Raw genomic sequence first — 17068 nt, 5'->3', positions numbered from 1 at the left:
ATGGACAACATAGTGGGGGTAGCAACAGGGGGATGGAGAAGGAAAACACGCATATCTAGAAAGGGGCAGGGTTTAGTTTAAAAACATTGACATTATTTTCAAGGAGTTCAGTATGTGTGAGTCAGGGCAAGACTGTGCAATGGATGAGGAAAGGGAAGGTCTCTTTTTCTCAAAGAATCCACTGGATTGGGTAGTGAGGAATGCGACCAGAACACAGACAGCTGTGATTGGCTTTGGCTTTGGCTGATATGAATACACTGTGTGTTCTGTAGCACATAGTTAATTGTAGGGCACTTTCTGGGTATGTTTATATTGCAGCTGGGAAAACATCTGGAAAACAGATACATGCTAGCTCTGTTTGAGCTAGTGCACTAAAAATAATAGTGTAGCCACAGTAGCAGGGGCAATCAGTAGCACAGGCTAGCATCCCCAAATGCAAACCCATCCGGACCCCATGAGTAAGTACTTGGCAAGACTAGCCCATGTTGCCACTGCCCATGGTACCTTAGCTATGCTACTATTTTTAGCACACAAGCTTGATGAAAGCTAGTGCAAGTATGTCTACTCAAATTGGGAATCACATCCCAGCTCCAAGGGCAGACGGAGCCTGAATTAAGGCTATGTAAATGGTTCAGGGGGGAAATCAAACCAGGTGTGTCAGAGAAAGCTAAAATAAATCCAGACTGCATGGATTTGCATTTGGAGGACAGGATCATCATGATGTCATATTGTGACGTAGTAATGAGATATGACTCTATTACATTGAGCTGTGTTGTAATATGATGAATATGACAATAGTTATATTATGATGTCAGTGTCATCACTTCAGGTTTGGGGTTCAAACTCTGCTAATCCATCAGTCAGAACCAGAGGATTTTTCATTTCATATGTTCCCCACAGCTTCTTAGACAGCAGCCACACAATCCATGCAGAACTATACCACAAAGATGAAGATAGATTGTAAGCTCTTTGGGGCAGTGTGGCGAAGTACCTGCTTCTCCTCTGCTGACTCAGTCCCTTGCCGCCTTGGAGCCGCAGGCTTGGGCAAAGCAAAAGCCCTTCCCGGTCACACAGGGTCTGGCCGATCCCTTCTCAGCCAGTCCTTTGCTCAGTCTTTCTCTCCTTCTGGGGAGAGTGCAATCTGCCTTGCAGGAAGAGTTTCAGAGTCCTGCTGCACCTACTCACTAGCAGCTACTCTACTTCTCTCCTCCTCCCTGCTTCCCTGCCAGGGAGGGTTTAAAAAGGTCCCCAGCAATTGGGGCCAGCTGAAGCTAATTAGTTCTTCTTCGAGTGCTTGCTCATATCCATTCCAGTAGGTGTGCATGCGCCGCGTGCACGTTCGGTGGAGACTTTTACCCTAGCAACACTCGGTGGGCCAGCAGGGCGCACCCTGGAGTGGCGCCGCCATGGCGTCAGTTATATACCCCTGCCAGCCCGCCGCTCCTCAGTTCCTTCTTACCGCCGGTGTCAGTCTTTGGAACTGTGGAGCGCAGCTCGCTGTTCTCCACCTCCCTAGCGATTCACTTGTCTTCTCTTATATTGTATATAGTTCGATCTTTCAACTGTAGTTAGTTATTGTTATTTAGTAGTTTTGTTTGGTGTATTGTAGATAGTTTAACGGGATTGAGGGTTAGCCCCTTCCCCGTCCCCGGTACCGGGCTTCAAACCGTGCGCGGTCTGTCGTAGGCCGATGCCCACTGGTGACCCGCATGACGCCTGCCTTAAGTGCTTGGGCGAGGCTCATTTGACAGATAAGTGCCATATCTGTAAGGCTTTTAAGCTCCGAACTAAAAAAGAGCGAGACGTTCGCCTCAAGCAGTTATTGATGGAGGCGGCGCTGACTCCCCAGTCCTCGGCACCGGCACCGAGAACAACTGCTGCGTCAGCACCGGAGCATACCTCTTCAGTGAAGCCCCGGCACCGCTCACTCTCACCTTTGAGCAAGAAGCGCAAGCCTCCTGCGGCTGCTATATCCGCACCACAGTCAGAGCGCTTAGCCAGGCCGGACCACCCGGCACTGCCATCTGCCGCGGCACCGACTTCCACCGCACCATTGATTCCGGCCTCGGAAGGGCCGTCGAGTCCAGTGCCTACCAGCTCCCCGGCGCGGGCCGTGGTTGAGCTTGTCGTGCCCTCCACTCCGGAGACGTTCTCCGCGGCACGGGACCTGATCGCCTTAACGGAGCCTGACCTGCCTCGACCCCCGGCACCACCGGTGCGGGTCCCTCAATCCACAGGCAAGCCGGCACTTGTAAGACCTTCTTCGCCCGGTACCATGGGACTTCGTCGCTCTCGGTCCCGGTCCAGATCCCGCAGACGCTCATGGTCCCGCCATCGATCTCGGTCCCGCGGCCGCTCCCAGTCCCGGTACCATTCCCCGTCGCAGTACCAGTCGTACTCGCGGTACCGCTCGAGGTCCCGGTCGCCGTCCAGGTACTACCGGCACCGTTCCAGATCTCGTCATCACTCGCGGCACCGTGCTTCCTGCAGCCGATCTCAGCATGACGATTCCCGACACCGGTCGACCTCCCAGCACTGCGCTGGTCGCAGGTCCTGGTCACAATCTCGGCACCATAGAGGCTTTCGGCACCGCTCCCTGACACCACTTAGGGACGGTTCCAGTGGACGCAGGGACCATCACCTCACGGTCTCCACCTCGCCATGGCCATCTCGTCAGCCACCAATCTCCTCCCATGCCGGGTCGGCATCCTGTGGGGAATCGGACAATCAGCAGGACTCTCATCAGTGGTCCTTTTGGACACCTTGGGCCTACCATCAGAGCCAAGGTTCCCCACATCCGCCACCATGCTCTGGCTCTTCCGAACATAGGGCGCCAGAGGCTATGGTGAGCAGACCTCTTCCAGCGGGTACAGAACATCTCCCAGCGCAGGTCTCGGACTTGCAAGAACCACCCCAGGACGTTCCACAGGACCAGGAGTCACTTCAAGATCCATTGGTCCCCGGGGTCTCTTCCTCTTCTTTGCCAGATGAGGCAGTAGCGGGGATGGTCACATCTGGACCCCCCCCCCAATTGACCTTCGGTCGCACCAGGACCTCCTCCGCCATGTCGCTCTTAACATAAACCTACCCATGGAGGAAGTTCCTGAAGTGGAAGACCCAGTGGTCACCATACTATCGGCGGAGGCTCCGACAAGGGTGGCCCTCCCCTTTATTCGCAACGTACAGGCTCGGGCAGATACAATCTGGCAAACCCCGGCATCCGTACCACCTACAGCCAAGGGGGTCGAACACAAATATATGGTTCCATCCAAGGGGTACGAATACCTATACGTACACCCTCCTCCTTGTTCATTAGTAGTCCAATCCGTCAACGAACGAGAGCACCATGGCCAACAAGCCCCTGCGCCTAAATCGAGAGAGGCCAGGCGCATGGACTTGTTGGGAAGGAAGATTTACTCCGCGGGAGGCCTCCAGCTCAGGGTGGCAAATCAGCAAGCCCTCTTGAGTAGATACAATTATAACACCTGGGAGGCAATAGGGAAATTTGTAGAGCTAGTCCCGCAGGATTCCCACCAGGAGTTCTCAGCTCTCCTGGAGGAAGGGAAAAAAGTTGCAAGGACCTCCCTCCAGGCCTCGTTAGGTGCCGCTGATTCGGCAGCTCGAACTGTCGCCTCTGGGATTGCTATGCGGCACATATCGTGGCTGCAAGCGTCGGGTCTGCCGCCCGAGCTGCAGTATACCATACAGGACCTACCCTTTGACGGTCAGGGCCTTTTTTCCCAAAAGACGGATCCTCGCCTTCAGAGTTTGAGGGACAACCGCGTGATCATGCGTTCGCTGGGAATGCATACACCGCAGACTCAGAGGCGATCTTTCCGCTCACAACCCCAGCGCCCCTATCCCCCGCCTCGGCCAAGACAGGACTTCTCCAGAAGGAGATGCCGTACTTCCCGGAGACGCCAGTCTGGCCCACAAGGGGTAATAACTCCGGCCCCACCAAATCACCGGCGGGACCGAAGCCAAACTTTTGAGGGTGCGCCAGAGAGCACTGTACCAATTACCTCCCAGGATCCTTTTCAGTTCGCCAACCGCCTTGCCGCATTCTTCCCTGCATGGTCCCAGCTAACATCGGACCGCTGGGTTCCCACCCTCCCTCCCCGTCCCTCGTCAGGGCCCCCTCTCACGAGTAACTCCTTCTGCAGGAAGTTTCGAGGCTCCTTGCGTTGGGAGCTATAGAGGAGGTTCCAGAGGACCTAAGGGGAAGAGGGTTCTATTCCAGATACTTCCTAATTCCCAAGGCGAAAGGGGGCCTCCGGCCCATCCTGGACCTGCGCGCTCTGAACAAGTTCATCACAAAGTTCAAGTTCCGCATGGTATCCCTGGGAAACATTATACCCTCCCTGGATCCCGGAGATTGGTACGCTGCTCTCGACGTGAGGGACACATATTTTCATATCGCGATTTACCCCCCACACAGAAGGTTCCTTCGCTTTGTGATAAATCGTCAACACTACCAATGTGCGGTCCTTCCCTTCGGCCTCTCCTCGGCCCCTCGAGTGTTCACAAAGTGTATGGCGGTAGTCGCCGCCTACCTCCGTCGCCGTCGAATCCATGTTTTCCCATATCTCGACGACTGGCTTATTCGAGGGACCTCCGAGGCTCAGGTTACCGCACACGTAAACGTCATCAAGGACCTATTCTCCCATCTAGGTCTGATCCTCAACCTAGACAAATCCATTCTGCTTCCTACGCAGAGAATAGAATTCATCGGGGCCATGCTGGACTCGAATCTTGCAATGGCCAGTCTACCTCCACAGAGGTTCCGGGCTATAGTCTCCCTCATCCAGGGGCTACAAGCCTTCCCAACAACCTCTGTCCATACCACCCTCGCTCTACTCGGCCACATGGCTGCGTGCACTTTTGTGACGAAGCACGCAAGACTCTGCATGCGCCCTCTCCAGACTTGGCTTGCCTCAGTTTATCATCTGCACAGGGATGCCCTGGACATGATAGTCGCGATCCCACCAAAAGTGCTGGACTCCCTCAACTGGTGGCTGACACCCTCCCTAGTGTGTGCCGGTCGCCTGTTCCACCCACCGCAGCCTTCGGTGTCTCTAACGACGGACGCTTCATTCCTGGGCTGGCGTGCACACCTAGGGCACCTTCACACCCAGGGCCCTTTGGTCCTTGCAAGAACTGAGTCTGCATATCAATGTCCGCGAACTGAGAGCGGTCCGATGGGTGTGCCAGACCTTCCAACACCATCTACAGGGCCGTTGTGTTGCGATTTTCACGGACAACACAACAGCCATGTATTACATAAACAAACAAGGAGGCACACAGTCTTCCCCCCTTTGCCAAGAGGCGATGCGACTGTGGGACTTCTGTATAGCCCACTCGATAGACCTTGTAGCGTCCTTCCTTCCAGGAGTCCAGAACTCTCTCACGGATCACCTGAGCAGGTCCTCCCTGTCCCACGAATGGTCCATCCGTCCGGACATCCTTCTTTCTGTATTCCGGAAGTGGGGCTTTCCCCAGATAGACCTATTTGCCTCCAGGGAGAACAGGAAATGCCAGGTGTTCTGCTCCCTTCAGGGCCACTCCCCAGGCTCTCTGTCGGATGCATTCCTGATCCCCTGGAAAGGACGTCTTCTCTGTGCCTTTCCACCCTTTCCCCTAGTCCACAGAGTCCTGCTCAAGCTCCGCAGGGCCAGGGCCAGGCTGATCCTAATCGCTCCGGCATGGCCGAGGCAGCACTGGTATTCCATGCTGCTCGACCTGTCCCTAACGACTCCGATACCACTGCCACTGTGCCCGGATCTTATAATGCAGGACTTCAGCAGGCTTCACCACCCGGACCTGCAGTCCCTGCACCTGACAGCGTGGCTGCTGTCTGGTTGAACCAGTCCGAGCTCCGCTGCTCTGCCAGGTTCAACGGGTCCTTTTGGGAAGCAGAAAACCCTCCATGAGGGCGACATACCTCGCCAAGTGGAAGCGGTGTTCTCTTTGATGTACACAGCGTTCCCTAGTTCCTGAGGCTGTTTCAGTCCCTATCGTCCTGGACTACTTGTGGTACCTCAAGGAACAAGACTTGGCACTCTCTTCAATAAGGGTGCATTTAGCCGCAATCTCCACCTTCCATCGGGGAGTCGAACACTTCCACCTTTTCTCATCTGATAGTTTCGAGGTTCCTTAAGGGCTTGGAGCGCCTCTACCTGCCGGTTAAGCCTCCTTCCCCTACCTGGGATCTCAACCTTGTCCTGACTCGGCTCACGGCCCCACCCTTTGAGCCATTAGCCACTTGCTCGCTGCTGTACCTGTCCTGGAAGACAGCCTTCCTGGTAGCTATCACATCGGCCAGACGGGTTTCGGAGCTCCGCGCTTTAATGGCAGACCCCCCATATACGATCTTCCACAAAGATAAGGTAAAGCTACGCCCGCACCCGGCTTTTCTTCCCAAGGTGGTCTCTGCCTTCCATATTAATCAAGATATTTTTCTAGCGGTCTTCTTCCTGAAGCCGCACGCATCACGCAGGGACCAACAGCTTCACACCCTGGATGTCCGCCGAGCCCTCGCCTTTTACATCCAGAGGACAAAACCCTTCAGACGCTCGCCCCAGTTATTTATAGCGGTGGCGGAGCGTATGAAAGGTATGCCTATATCTTCTCAGAGGCTCTCATCATGGGTAACGTCCTGTATCCGGACGTGCTATGACTTAGCCCACGTCTCGATTGGCCGTCTCACCGCCTACTCTACTCAGGCTCAAGCCTCGTCGACCGTCTTCCTGGCGCACATTCCCATCCAGGAGATATGCCGCGCAGCTACCTGGTCGTCAGTGCATACGTTCACATCTCACTATGCGCTCGTTGCGCAATCGAGAGACGATGCCGCCTTTGGCTCAGCGATCTTACATTCCGCAACGTCTCACTCCGACCCCACCATCTAGGTAAGGCTTGGGAATCACCTACTGGAATGGATATGAGCAAGCACTCGGAGAAGAAAAGACGGTTACTCACCTTTGTAACATAGGTAAATGCAGTTAAGAAGCAGTTACTAGTGTTTCCACATCAATTTGCATGTTCACAAAATCATCTGAAAATCCAGTGTTGTTTCTCAACCTTATCTTTGAATGTTTAGATTTTTATCTGAATTTAGTTTTCTTTAGATTTTAACATTTATCTGTCTCACAAGCCCAATGCTATTTAAAATGTCTTGTTTTGCATTTAACAGAATCTGTTCTGATTAATTGAATGCAGAGCACTGAACTGAGGGACTGGTAGTGCAATACAGAAAGAAGTCTTTCATTTCTAAGACCCTGGTATTAATCCAGCTCAGTTTTGGACTGGCCAAAAATCATTACTCTCTGATGGGTTCTCAGTGCCCTGTGCTCTCAGTCCACAAGTGAGCAAGTGTCCACATCACAAAAACCACGAGCACAATTAGTGCTACTGTAATTGGAAACCCACAGCCTCAACCGAAGGGCCAAGGACTGGATGACCATGGAAAATGAGGTACTCTCTCAGTCCTAGAAGTGGTTCCTTCAGGTTAGCACTGAGGCTCACCTGTATAAGGAAGCTCCAGGAAACTACGTCTGCCCAGGCAGTAACTCTTCTTCTGGCAATAAATGGAAGACTTTTTGTGGCAATAAATGAAGGACTTCACTTTCTAGTACTGTCAACCTGGCCCCTATTTACAAGCACTAAATTCAGGAAAATAAAGATCGTTTAAAAGATCCTTTAGTGCATATAAGCGTTACAAAAATCAAAGATCATTACAAAAACAATTTTAAAAAAAACCAAAGGCCAAGTTGAGATAAAATGACCAGAGAAAGAGCTAGAGAAATAATTATAAAACATACCTGTTATTGACAATAATCAGATTTCCACAGAAACTTGTGAAATCCTGCTTCTGTATAAATGCACTATACAACCACTTGGGAATTGAATCCCTTATGGGCGAAAGGAAAGGAATGCAAGGCTGTTACAAGGTTTGGATACTTGCCTCAAAGGCTGCAGTGTGGAATGCTAGAGATCATGGACTACGCTCAGCCTGAGGTCAGACCAGCCATGGTGCAGACACCTAATGATGGACATTTTGACTGGAGGTGGGGAGTCTTGCAGCAGTGCAAGGCTACACACTGCCCCTCTCTTCATGATGGGACCCACAGCCAGCTAATAGAGCTCCAGCAAGTAGGATGACCAGATGTCCCGATTTTATAGGGACAGTCCTGATTTTTGGGTGTTTTTCTTATATAGACTCCTATTACCTCCCACCCTCATCCCAATTTTTCACACTTGCTGTCTGGTCACCCTACCAGCAAGTGTGGGTTCAGCCAGAGCTTGCTTGGCCAGGGGGTGCATTTAAACAGCACATTCACTGAATCACCTCCGCCAATGGGGCTTCCTTGGTATCCCCTGTAGCAAGGGCAGTGGTGGGGAACCAGCCCTGTGCCAGCAGGGGTGAATTTAGCCCCATAGTCCTGATTAGTTTCAAAGAATCAGCTCATAGATTCCAAGACCAGAATGGACCATTGTGATCATCTAGTCTCACCTCCTGTATAACACAGGCCACAGAATTTGCCCAAAATAATTCCTAGGGCAGATCTTTTAGAAAAACAGCCAATCTTCATTTAAAAATTGTCAGTGATGGAGAATCCACTGATCCTTGTAAGTTGTTCCGGTGGTTAATTCTCTCACTGTTAAAAATGTACGCCTTATTTCCCGTCTGAATTTGTCTTACTTCAGCTTGCAGCCATTGGATGAAGTTATACTTTTCTCTGCTGGACTGAAGAGCTCATCATTAAATACTTGCGTCTCCTGTAGGTATTTATAGACTGCAATCAAGTTACCCCTTGACCGTCTCTTTGTTAAGCTATATAACATGAGCTCTTTGAGCTATAAGGCAGGTTTTCTAATCCTTTGATCATTCTTATGGCTCTTCTTTGAACTCTCTCCAATTTATGAAGCTGTCTCTTATAATTCCCTAAAAATAGGCACTCACGCATCCCACAGTGAGGATGAGTGTGGTATAAATGCCTGACAGTGAGTATTTTGCTGGTCTGGAATAAAAGTGTATTCATAAATCTGCCTAGGACATGATCAAAAGGCTGAAAAATATTTTAAAAAATAAAATACAAAGCATTTATGGAATGGAGCTTTCATGTTTAGAAAATCAGGTCGGAGGCAACAAATATAAAGATAGATGATACTAAATAAAGGAATAGAATTTCACTTTCCCCACCCAGTTTGCTGTGCTACACTCAGTGCCTACAGAAATTGTGTGCAATCCACTTAGAGTTAGGAAGGACATTGTTTCATATGGGGAAATTCATTGTTCATGAAGATGAGAGGCTACTAGCACTGGTTAGAGATACACAAAGTACCGTCAAATGCTGATGCACCTTAGTTTCAGCCTGCAGCACCACTGCTATTCTAGTCTTGGGCTCCCAGTATGAGCTGTGACAAATTGTGCAGTGATTTTTGTACAAAACAGAGCAAGAAAAGATGCCCAAATTCATTGTCTGTTGTAAGCTAAGCAGGATTTGATGTCCAGAGCTCAAGGTGAAAGGCAGGTGTGATACACTAAGCCATCTCCTTGCTAACATAAAAAAGGTAATTAATACAGATGTTTGAGAATAAAGGGAAAGCATCCTTGGGTCTTCTCCGCCCTCAGACAAGCCATTAGCAAGCAATCATTGGCAAGCATTCTGGAGATGACTGGAATGGCCCTGTCATCCCTGGATAGCATGTCCCAACAATCCAATAAAGGGAAGGCACTAAAGAACCAAGAAGCTCGAGAGTCAGATTTCCCCCAAATGGCTGACTAAACTGTATCTGTGAAGTTAAGCACATTCCCATTGTGCTCACCGGTCATGTAACTGCATGTTGTTGTGATGCCCTCATGCAAGCAGCTTCCTAGTTGGAAGTGCAATTTAGAAAGCCAGTTTTGAAATGCTGGCCCTGCTGATTTTCCCATCTCTAGCGCACATGCCCTGTGTTGCAATGTTATAGCAAGCGAGGCAGCCATAAATAATGAGTCCAATTTTAAACAAAATTCAGCATGTATCTCAACAAAAGTTCCCCACAGTGATGCTGCTGCCAGTGCGGTCCTCAGCTTTTTATAGCTAGATAAAATTTAAATGCTTTTTAGAGGATAAATTTACTTTCTCCCTTGCTCACAGTATTGACCACTCCTCTGACATCTCCACTATCTGCCCCTCCCCCAGAGTTGGTTGAGAGGGGAGGGCAGGAACCATCTCATCTCTCCCTTCTGTGGGGGTGAGAACCTTGCTCCCATACTGCCTGGCCTGTTTGTTCAGTTTCCCCTGCTCTGGTACAAAATACTCATTGGTCAAAATGTGGAGCACTGATTGTCCCATATCCATGAGAGCTCAACTGCCTACAGCATACTAACCTGTGTCAGTATTTTGCCAAGGCTTGAGCTCTGTTGATGAAACTGGGCCTTCTTCCCAGCAGCTCAATTCAATCACTGTAGCTAGCAACCAATATATCTCTTATGTAGTGCTAGATCTCAAAGCTTTTAACAAAGGAGACAATATCATTATCCCTGTTTTACAGATAGGGAACTGAGAAACAGAGAAATGGTGTGACTTGCCCAAAGTCACCCAACAGGCCCATGGCATAACTGGGAATAGAACCCAAGTCACCCAAGTCCCGGTCCAGTACTCTATCCACTAGATGTCACTGCCACCATTAAAGGGTATTGTTCAATCACTGTTGGGATGTGCACGTTTCATTCCTATCGGAGTTAATGCAGGTTAAGCACACCCTTCAAGAGAAGAAGTGGACATGGATTTGTGCAACAATGCTAAGGTATTGAAGGGTTTCTGGGAGTCAGCAGTCATATACCCCCCAGAGCACTGGTATCAAAGTCTAAAAGAGATGCTGAAAAAAGATTCTGCTATCCTGACTTTAACATGCAGCCAGCTTCCTTTAGTGCAGAGTAAGTGGTGAATATTTTCCCTTTTCTATGGCCAGTGTTGAATTCCACAGGAGACTGGTGATGCTGTAGTCAAGGAGTTGCAGAAAACTCAAAGCCTTGGGCATAACCTAGCATGGGGACATCCCACCATGTCAAGTAATGAGACAGTGCCAAAAGGGTTATACTTAAAATAGGGAGAAATCTGCTTAGAGGATTTCCAATCCCAATCAGCTACAGAAAGAGCAAAGGCAGCATTTATTAGAAAAATAGCAGGAGGCAGGGTACTGGATTTTAATGGGTAAATTGCCTTTTTAAAATATATTTGTGTTATAATAAAAATATTTAACATCTCTATTAGCCTGTAGTAGATATGATATTTCATTCAACAGAAACCATTGACCCATTCTAAGAGAGCATATTTTTGTTGTAGGCAAACTGTTGCTTTTGGAGTCAAGCAGTGGTATAAATCCTTGTTAGTGTCAAAGAGTTTAGGGCTTAACCCTGCAATCATTTATGTTAATGGCATAAATGGTGCAGGATTGGGCCATTACCGAGGAATATGAAGCGTTTTTGTTTGGTGTGGCTTTGTCTTTAAAAAGAGATCTCCAAAGTAAGTCAGAGGCCAACAATGAATGGTCCTTGTGAATTTCCAGGGGTACTGGGTCATACATGAATGAAACTAAAATGCACTATTTGTCTTCTTCTGAATTTGAATTCTTTTAAACTTCAGCTGTAGTGGTGGCTTCCACATTCACTTATAAATTTATTATTTAATTAGGGGAAACAGTTTACAATGTTTAAAATATATTCAAATCATTAAATATTTCCAAAGCTACAAATATAACCCCAAGAAAATAATTTTAGAAAGCAAACACAGGAAAAAATAAAACAGGAAAACTCATAACAAAAAATGAAGGATAAGTGAGAAAAAGGAAAACCTGAAGTCACCATTTTTAGTTTGATTGTATGGAGAGAATGTGACACACACACACACAAATGAGGATTTCAGGTCTTCTTACGTCTCAAGTGTGTTTCACTTTATATTATATATTTACCTGTATGGATACTTTTTATTTTGTTCATTTAATTTTTCTGTGCATTATCTGTGCATGTATATGTTCAACACATTGAAAGAGCTGTATAAATATCATATGAAATATATATATTTTTATAGCATTAGAAACTGGGTCATAAACAGTCATGAAACCCTGACCCTGTAAATAGTTACAAAAGTGTCTAATTTCAATGGGCATATTTGCATGCCTTGTGTATAAGCCCTTGAATGAGTGTTAACAAGAGCAGGCCTAGAACTGTCCATTACACATCAAAATATATAAACATTTGTAGTGCATAGGCATTGGGTAGTATCCCCATAAAAGTTTTTGAGCTCACTAATATTCTTAGGTGTTTACTGTTTCCTAAATAGACAAAACATACAAGGCCTAATAACAAAGATGTACATTGCTGCTCTGGCTGGTTTCTAAAACACAGAACACAGTGAGGACCACCAGCGGGCTCACAAACTATTTAAAAGGACACCACCCAATTCCTATACATTTCAACACATTGGAGGAATGCTATTTTTCTTTCATTTAAATTAAAACCTTTAATAACCTTGTTTGAACTGATCTTTTAACTTAAAAAACATTCCTAAGGAATTCCTCTAAACAGGATTTTAGGAAAAAAACAGGACTCCAGGTGACAGATTTGCTACAGAAATTCACTCTCTAAAAATTGCTGCCATCCTGCATATGTTGCTGTTTAAAATGTCTATAACATAGTATCTTTTCTGTGGTACTTTCTATTCAGTGTATCTTTATTTTGCTCAGTTCAGCATTGTTTAAAAAAATCATGGCTAGTGCTCCTTATTGATTGTTGTGTGCCCTGTGATGGAGCAGAAATGTCATGCAATGCTGTTAATTACCCTCATAAGAATTAAGAATGGAAGAGAGAATGTGAATAAGCATTTCATGTTTGTGAGGTTTGATATGCTATCAGAGGTTAAATTGTGTCACCTAGTGGGAAAAATGTATATTGCAGACATACTGCTTTAGTCTACAAAGTTCTTTCCTTCCTTCCTCCCTGTATCTTGAATCCTCTCTTTCTAAAACTATAGGAAAACTAAGCTTATAATCTGATTCAGATCTTACTTTGTAATGCCTCAGGCCATTTATTAATAATGTTGTTGCTGTGACTGAGAGAATTAAATTCCGTCCATCTGAAATAACTGCATTCTGACTTTTTAAAAATATTTGCTCTGCATTCAGATATAGATGAGTGCTCATTCGAAAGGACTTGTGACCATACCTGCATCAACTACCCAGGAAGTTTTGAATGTCTCTGTCACAAAGGCTACACCTTGTACGGCATGACACACTGTGGAGGTTTGGAGACTGATTTTAATGTATTTATTTTTGTTTTGTGTAACCATCTACTGAGCTATGGATATTTGCCTTGCAAAGACTGTAGTTATCAGATTAAAGCTAAATAAACCTAGCCAGGTATGACCAAAAATATGGAACCTCAAATCTGCCTAGATATTCCTGGGAAAAGAGTGTAACAGGAAAAATGACCATCCATCATTTCTGTTGCTGTAGCATCCAAAGGCCCCAATTTAGACCATGATCCTCCATCATTTTCCATGCAAGCTGACTGCTTCATCTCCATGGAGCCTCACTAATGTCAATGAGCCTCCACATGGACACAACAGTCATCCTCCCAGGATCACAGTGCAGGACTGTGACACCATTGTGTGCCACATTGTGCAAGCACACAGGAAAACATTGTCTCCTCCTTGAAGAACTTGCAGCCAGAAGCCCTGACCCTGCAACAATTTGCACACAGGACTAACTTCCATATAAAAGAGAAAAGGTGGATGAGGTGATATCTTTTATTGGACCAGCTTCTGTTGGTGAAAGAGATGAGCTTTAGAGCACGGGTAGGCAACCTATGGCACGCATGCCAAAGGTGACACGCGAGCTAATTTTCAGTGGCACTCACACTGCCCAGGTCCTGCCCACCGGGCCGGGGGGCTCTGCATTTTAATTTAATTTTAAATGAAGCTTCTTAAACATTTAAAAACCTTATTTACTTTACATACAACAATAGTTTAGTTATATATTATAGACTTCTAGAAAGAGACCTTCTAAAAACATTAAAATGTATTACTGTCACGCTAAACCTTAAATTAGAGTGAATAAATGAAGACTCAGCACATCATTTCTGAAAGGTTGCCGACCCCTGCTATAGAGTTTACACAGAGCTCTTCTTCAAGTCTTCTCTGTATAGCTTGAAAGCTTGTCTCTTTCACAACAGGAATTAGTCCAGTAAAAAATATGACTTCACCCACCTTGTCTCCATGGGCCTAGTTTGGGTGGGATGTGGGATATTGCCCCCACACACAGAGATGACGTGTGGTGAGGGTATCACAGGGGATCATGTGCCATTTTCCCTGCCCCATTTCTGTGAGCTCCAAGCTGCCCTTCAGGGCTTGCTCTGTTCAACCTGCCTGGGAAGGGGGCTCTGTCATTCCCACACTGCACCGCTCCCCCTGCCCCGGGATGTTTTAGCTCACAGGGAGCAGGATGGGGCAGCTTTTCCCCTGTGCTCTGGGCTGTTGCCTCGGCAGCTGGATGCCACCTCCTGAGCCCTAGTGCCTGCCTGTTTCCTCTAAAACAGGGAGAGCATATATGGGCTGGGGGAAAAGGGTAGACAGTGGGATGGGTCTGGGGACAGTGGGGACAGGAAGGGGGATGGGATGGGAAAGAAAAGGGGATACAGGAATGAGCAGGGGGAAGCAGGAGTCCGGCATGTGGCATCCCCTCGTCAGTAGTAACATCCACAGCCCCAGCAGGGAGGCAGCTGCGGCAGCACCAGAGCAGTGACATCGCTGCAGAGCCAGTGCCCCAGAGGCCACCAGGAGCAGCTCAGCTCCCCTGTTAAGCCAGCTTGTTCCCCCCAGCACCGGCTGCCCAGTACCACTGCAGATGGGGAGAGAGAGCCAATTGAGCCAAGGGAACTGCCTTCAGCATACACATGTGTGCGCGTGAGTGGGCAGTGCATTCTGCCCCCCTCTCCCTGCAATATAGCAGTCAAACTATGCCTGTGCCTTGTCTCTCTAATATCCTGGGACCAGCATGGCTATAACAACACTTCAGATAGCTTCCACAATGGTAAAGTTGCTGTAAGCAATTATGTTCACTGCTGTAAGTGTCCTCTATCATCAGAGCTTCTTCTGGCAGGGGTCCTCATCCTAGCCAGCCCCTGAAGACCATTTGACTTTGTGGATGACACAGCCCTCCAGCTGAGAAGCATCTAGTTCTGTGTAACATAAAAGTCTACCTAACATCCAAAGTCTCTGCAGATCAGCCCATCTTCTGCATTCTGTTCCCACTCCCCTTTCTGGGATTACTGTGGAGTCTTCTCCCCTGCTCCGGTACTGAGCACTGGCTCCCTCAGAATGAATCTTCCTGAACTTCTGGGCTCTTGCAGAGCAGGCCCTAACTCTAGACCCTTCACAGGAGCCTTTCTCATCCCTGTGAGCGCTCTCTGCCTTTTATAAGGCCCAAGTGTCACCTGACCTCTCTTAGTTCTGCCCTGGTTGGCTGAAAAGCAACTAATTAATTGCAGCACAGATGTAATAAATATGACTCACTGGCCTTTAACCCTTCTTAACCTGTGATGGGAATCATGCATGTATTTGCAGGATCAGGACCTCAGCTGACAAGCAACATACAAAGGTATAGAAGAGGGATAGTATTCTTACTGACATAATTACATATAATAGTTCTGTTGTTTTTACATAAATAAATACACATCATTTATATCAGCCTACCTTCAATATATTCTTAATTAGTTGGTTAATTTAAATCTGACCCTTTGCTCCTAGCTATTAATGCATAGCACGTACAAAATATTGTCCACATTCAAATCATTTTATGTACATTATCTAATTAATCCTCTTCCAGTTAGAAAAGTTAGTAGAATCCCCATTTTATAAATGGGGAAACTGAGGCATATAGCTTGTGTGACTTGCTAAAGGTTTGCTGAGTCAGGACTAGAAATCAGGTGTACTTGTTCGCAGTCCTATGCTTAATGAAACACACCTATCTCTCACACATAATTCATAACTGCTGGTAATTTGGATCAGGGTATGGAATATCTAGTGGTGTTTGGCAAATCATATGACAAGGTGTTTTGACAGCATCATAGCCGTGTGGCCATTTTTCCTCACATAGCATGTCCTGTATAAACTTTGCTATAGGCACAACCTCAGCATGGTCAAGATGAAGAATTTCGTGCCCACTTTTGAATTTAAATCCACTGCGCAGCAGCTGTATCACAGTATACAACTTTTTGCCACTACACTGGCTATCAGTCTGAGGGTACATCTACACTGTAATTAGACACCCGCAGCTGACTTGTGCCAGCTGACGCGGGCTCATGGGTCTCAGGCAGTGGGGCTGTTTAATTGCAGTGTAGATTTTGTGGCTTGGGTTGGAGCCTGAGCTCTGGGACCCTCCCACTTCACAGGGTCCTAGAGCTGGGCTCTCACCCAAGCCCAGAGTGGCAATTAAACAGCCTCGCAGCCCAAGCCCCATGAACCCAAGTCGGCTGTCACAAGCCAGCTGCTGGTTTTTAATTGCAACATAGACATACTCGGAGGCATTTCTGTGGTCTCCTACCTGAACATTTAAAAATACTGGTCAAAGGAAAACAATAGTTTTTCTTGTGGAACATGTTAAGTGTATTTAGTCTGAACCATGCTTTTAACTAATCAGATCAGCATTATAAAAATACAGTGTAAACACAATATATGAGAGTTCATTTGTTCCATCCTACAGCCTTAAATCTAAATTAAAGTGAGAAAAGACTTGAGGTTCAAAAGGAATTTTCCATTCATTCTTTTTACTTTAAAACTAATAAGTTTTGTTTGCTAAAAGTAGAGTTTGGTGGTTTTGCCAGAGTACCCTGAATTTATGCAAAGTGTAATCTGAGTAAAATGTGTATTAAGCTATAAACAAAAGTATATTCAGATAATCTTAAGGGTCTAATTTTAAACCCACAAAAGCAAAGTGTTCAGAGCCAGATTCTGTTCTCAGTCACACGATTATCAGCATAAAAGAGAATAAGTTGATTTAGTTCAGTGGAGTTACTGAGAGCAGA

At 47.0% G+C, this 17068-nt stretch overlaps 1 protein-coding gene across 13 annotated transcripts in view; it reads left to right on the top strand.

Annotated features, from left to right (window-relative positions):
• Positions 1 to 17068, top strand: part of SCUBE1 (signal peptide, CUB domain and EGF like domain containing 1) — a 316316-nt gene that overhangs the window by 243041 nt on the left and 56207 nt on the right. For all 13 annotated transcript variants that reach the window (XM_050924757.1, XM_050924748.1, XM_050924721.1 and 10 more), the window contains one exon: positions 13171 to 13287. In XM_050924757.1, coding sequence (XP_050780714.1) covers positions 13171 to 13287 — 117 coding nt within the window. The remainder of the gene's footprint in view (positions 1 to 13170; positions 13288 to 17068) is intronic.

The sequence above is a fragment of the Gopherus flavomarginatus genome, chromosome 1 (assembly GCF_025201925.1).
Source record: "Gopherus flavomarginatus isolate rGopFla2 chromosome 1, rGopFla2.mat.asm, whole genome shotgun sequence".
Taxonomy (NCBI): Eukaryota; Metazoa; Chordata; order Testudines; family Testudinidae; genus Gopherus; species Gopherus flavomarginatus.
The sequence above is the reverse complement of the archived record's forward strand: the minus strand, read 5'-3'. Positions and strand labels throughout refer to the sequence as shown.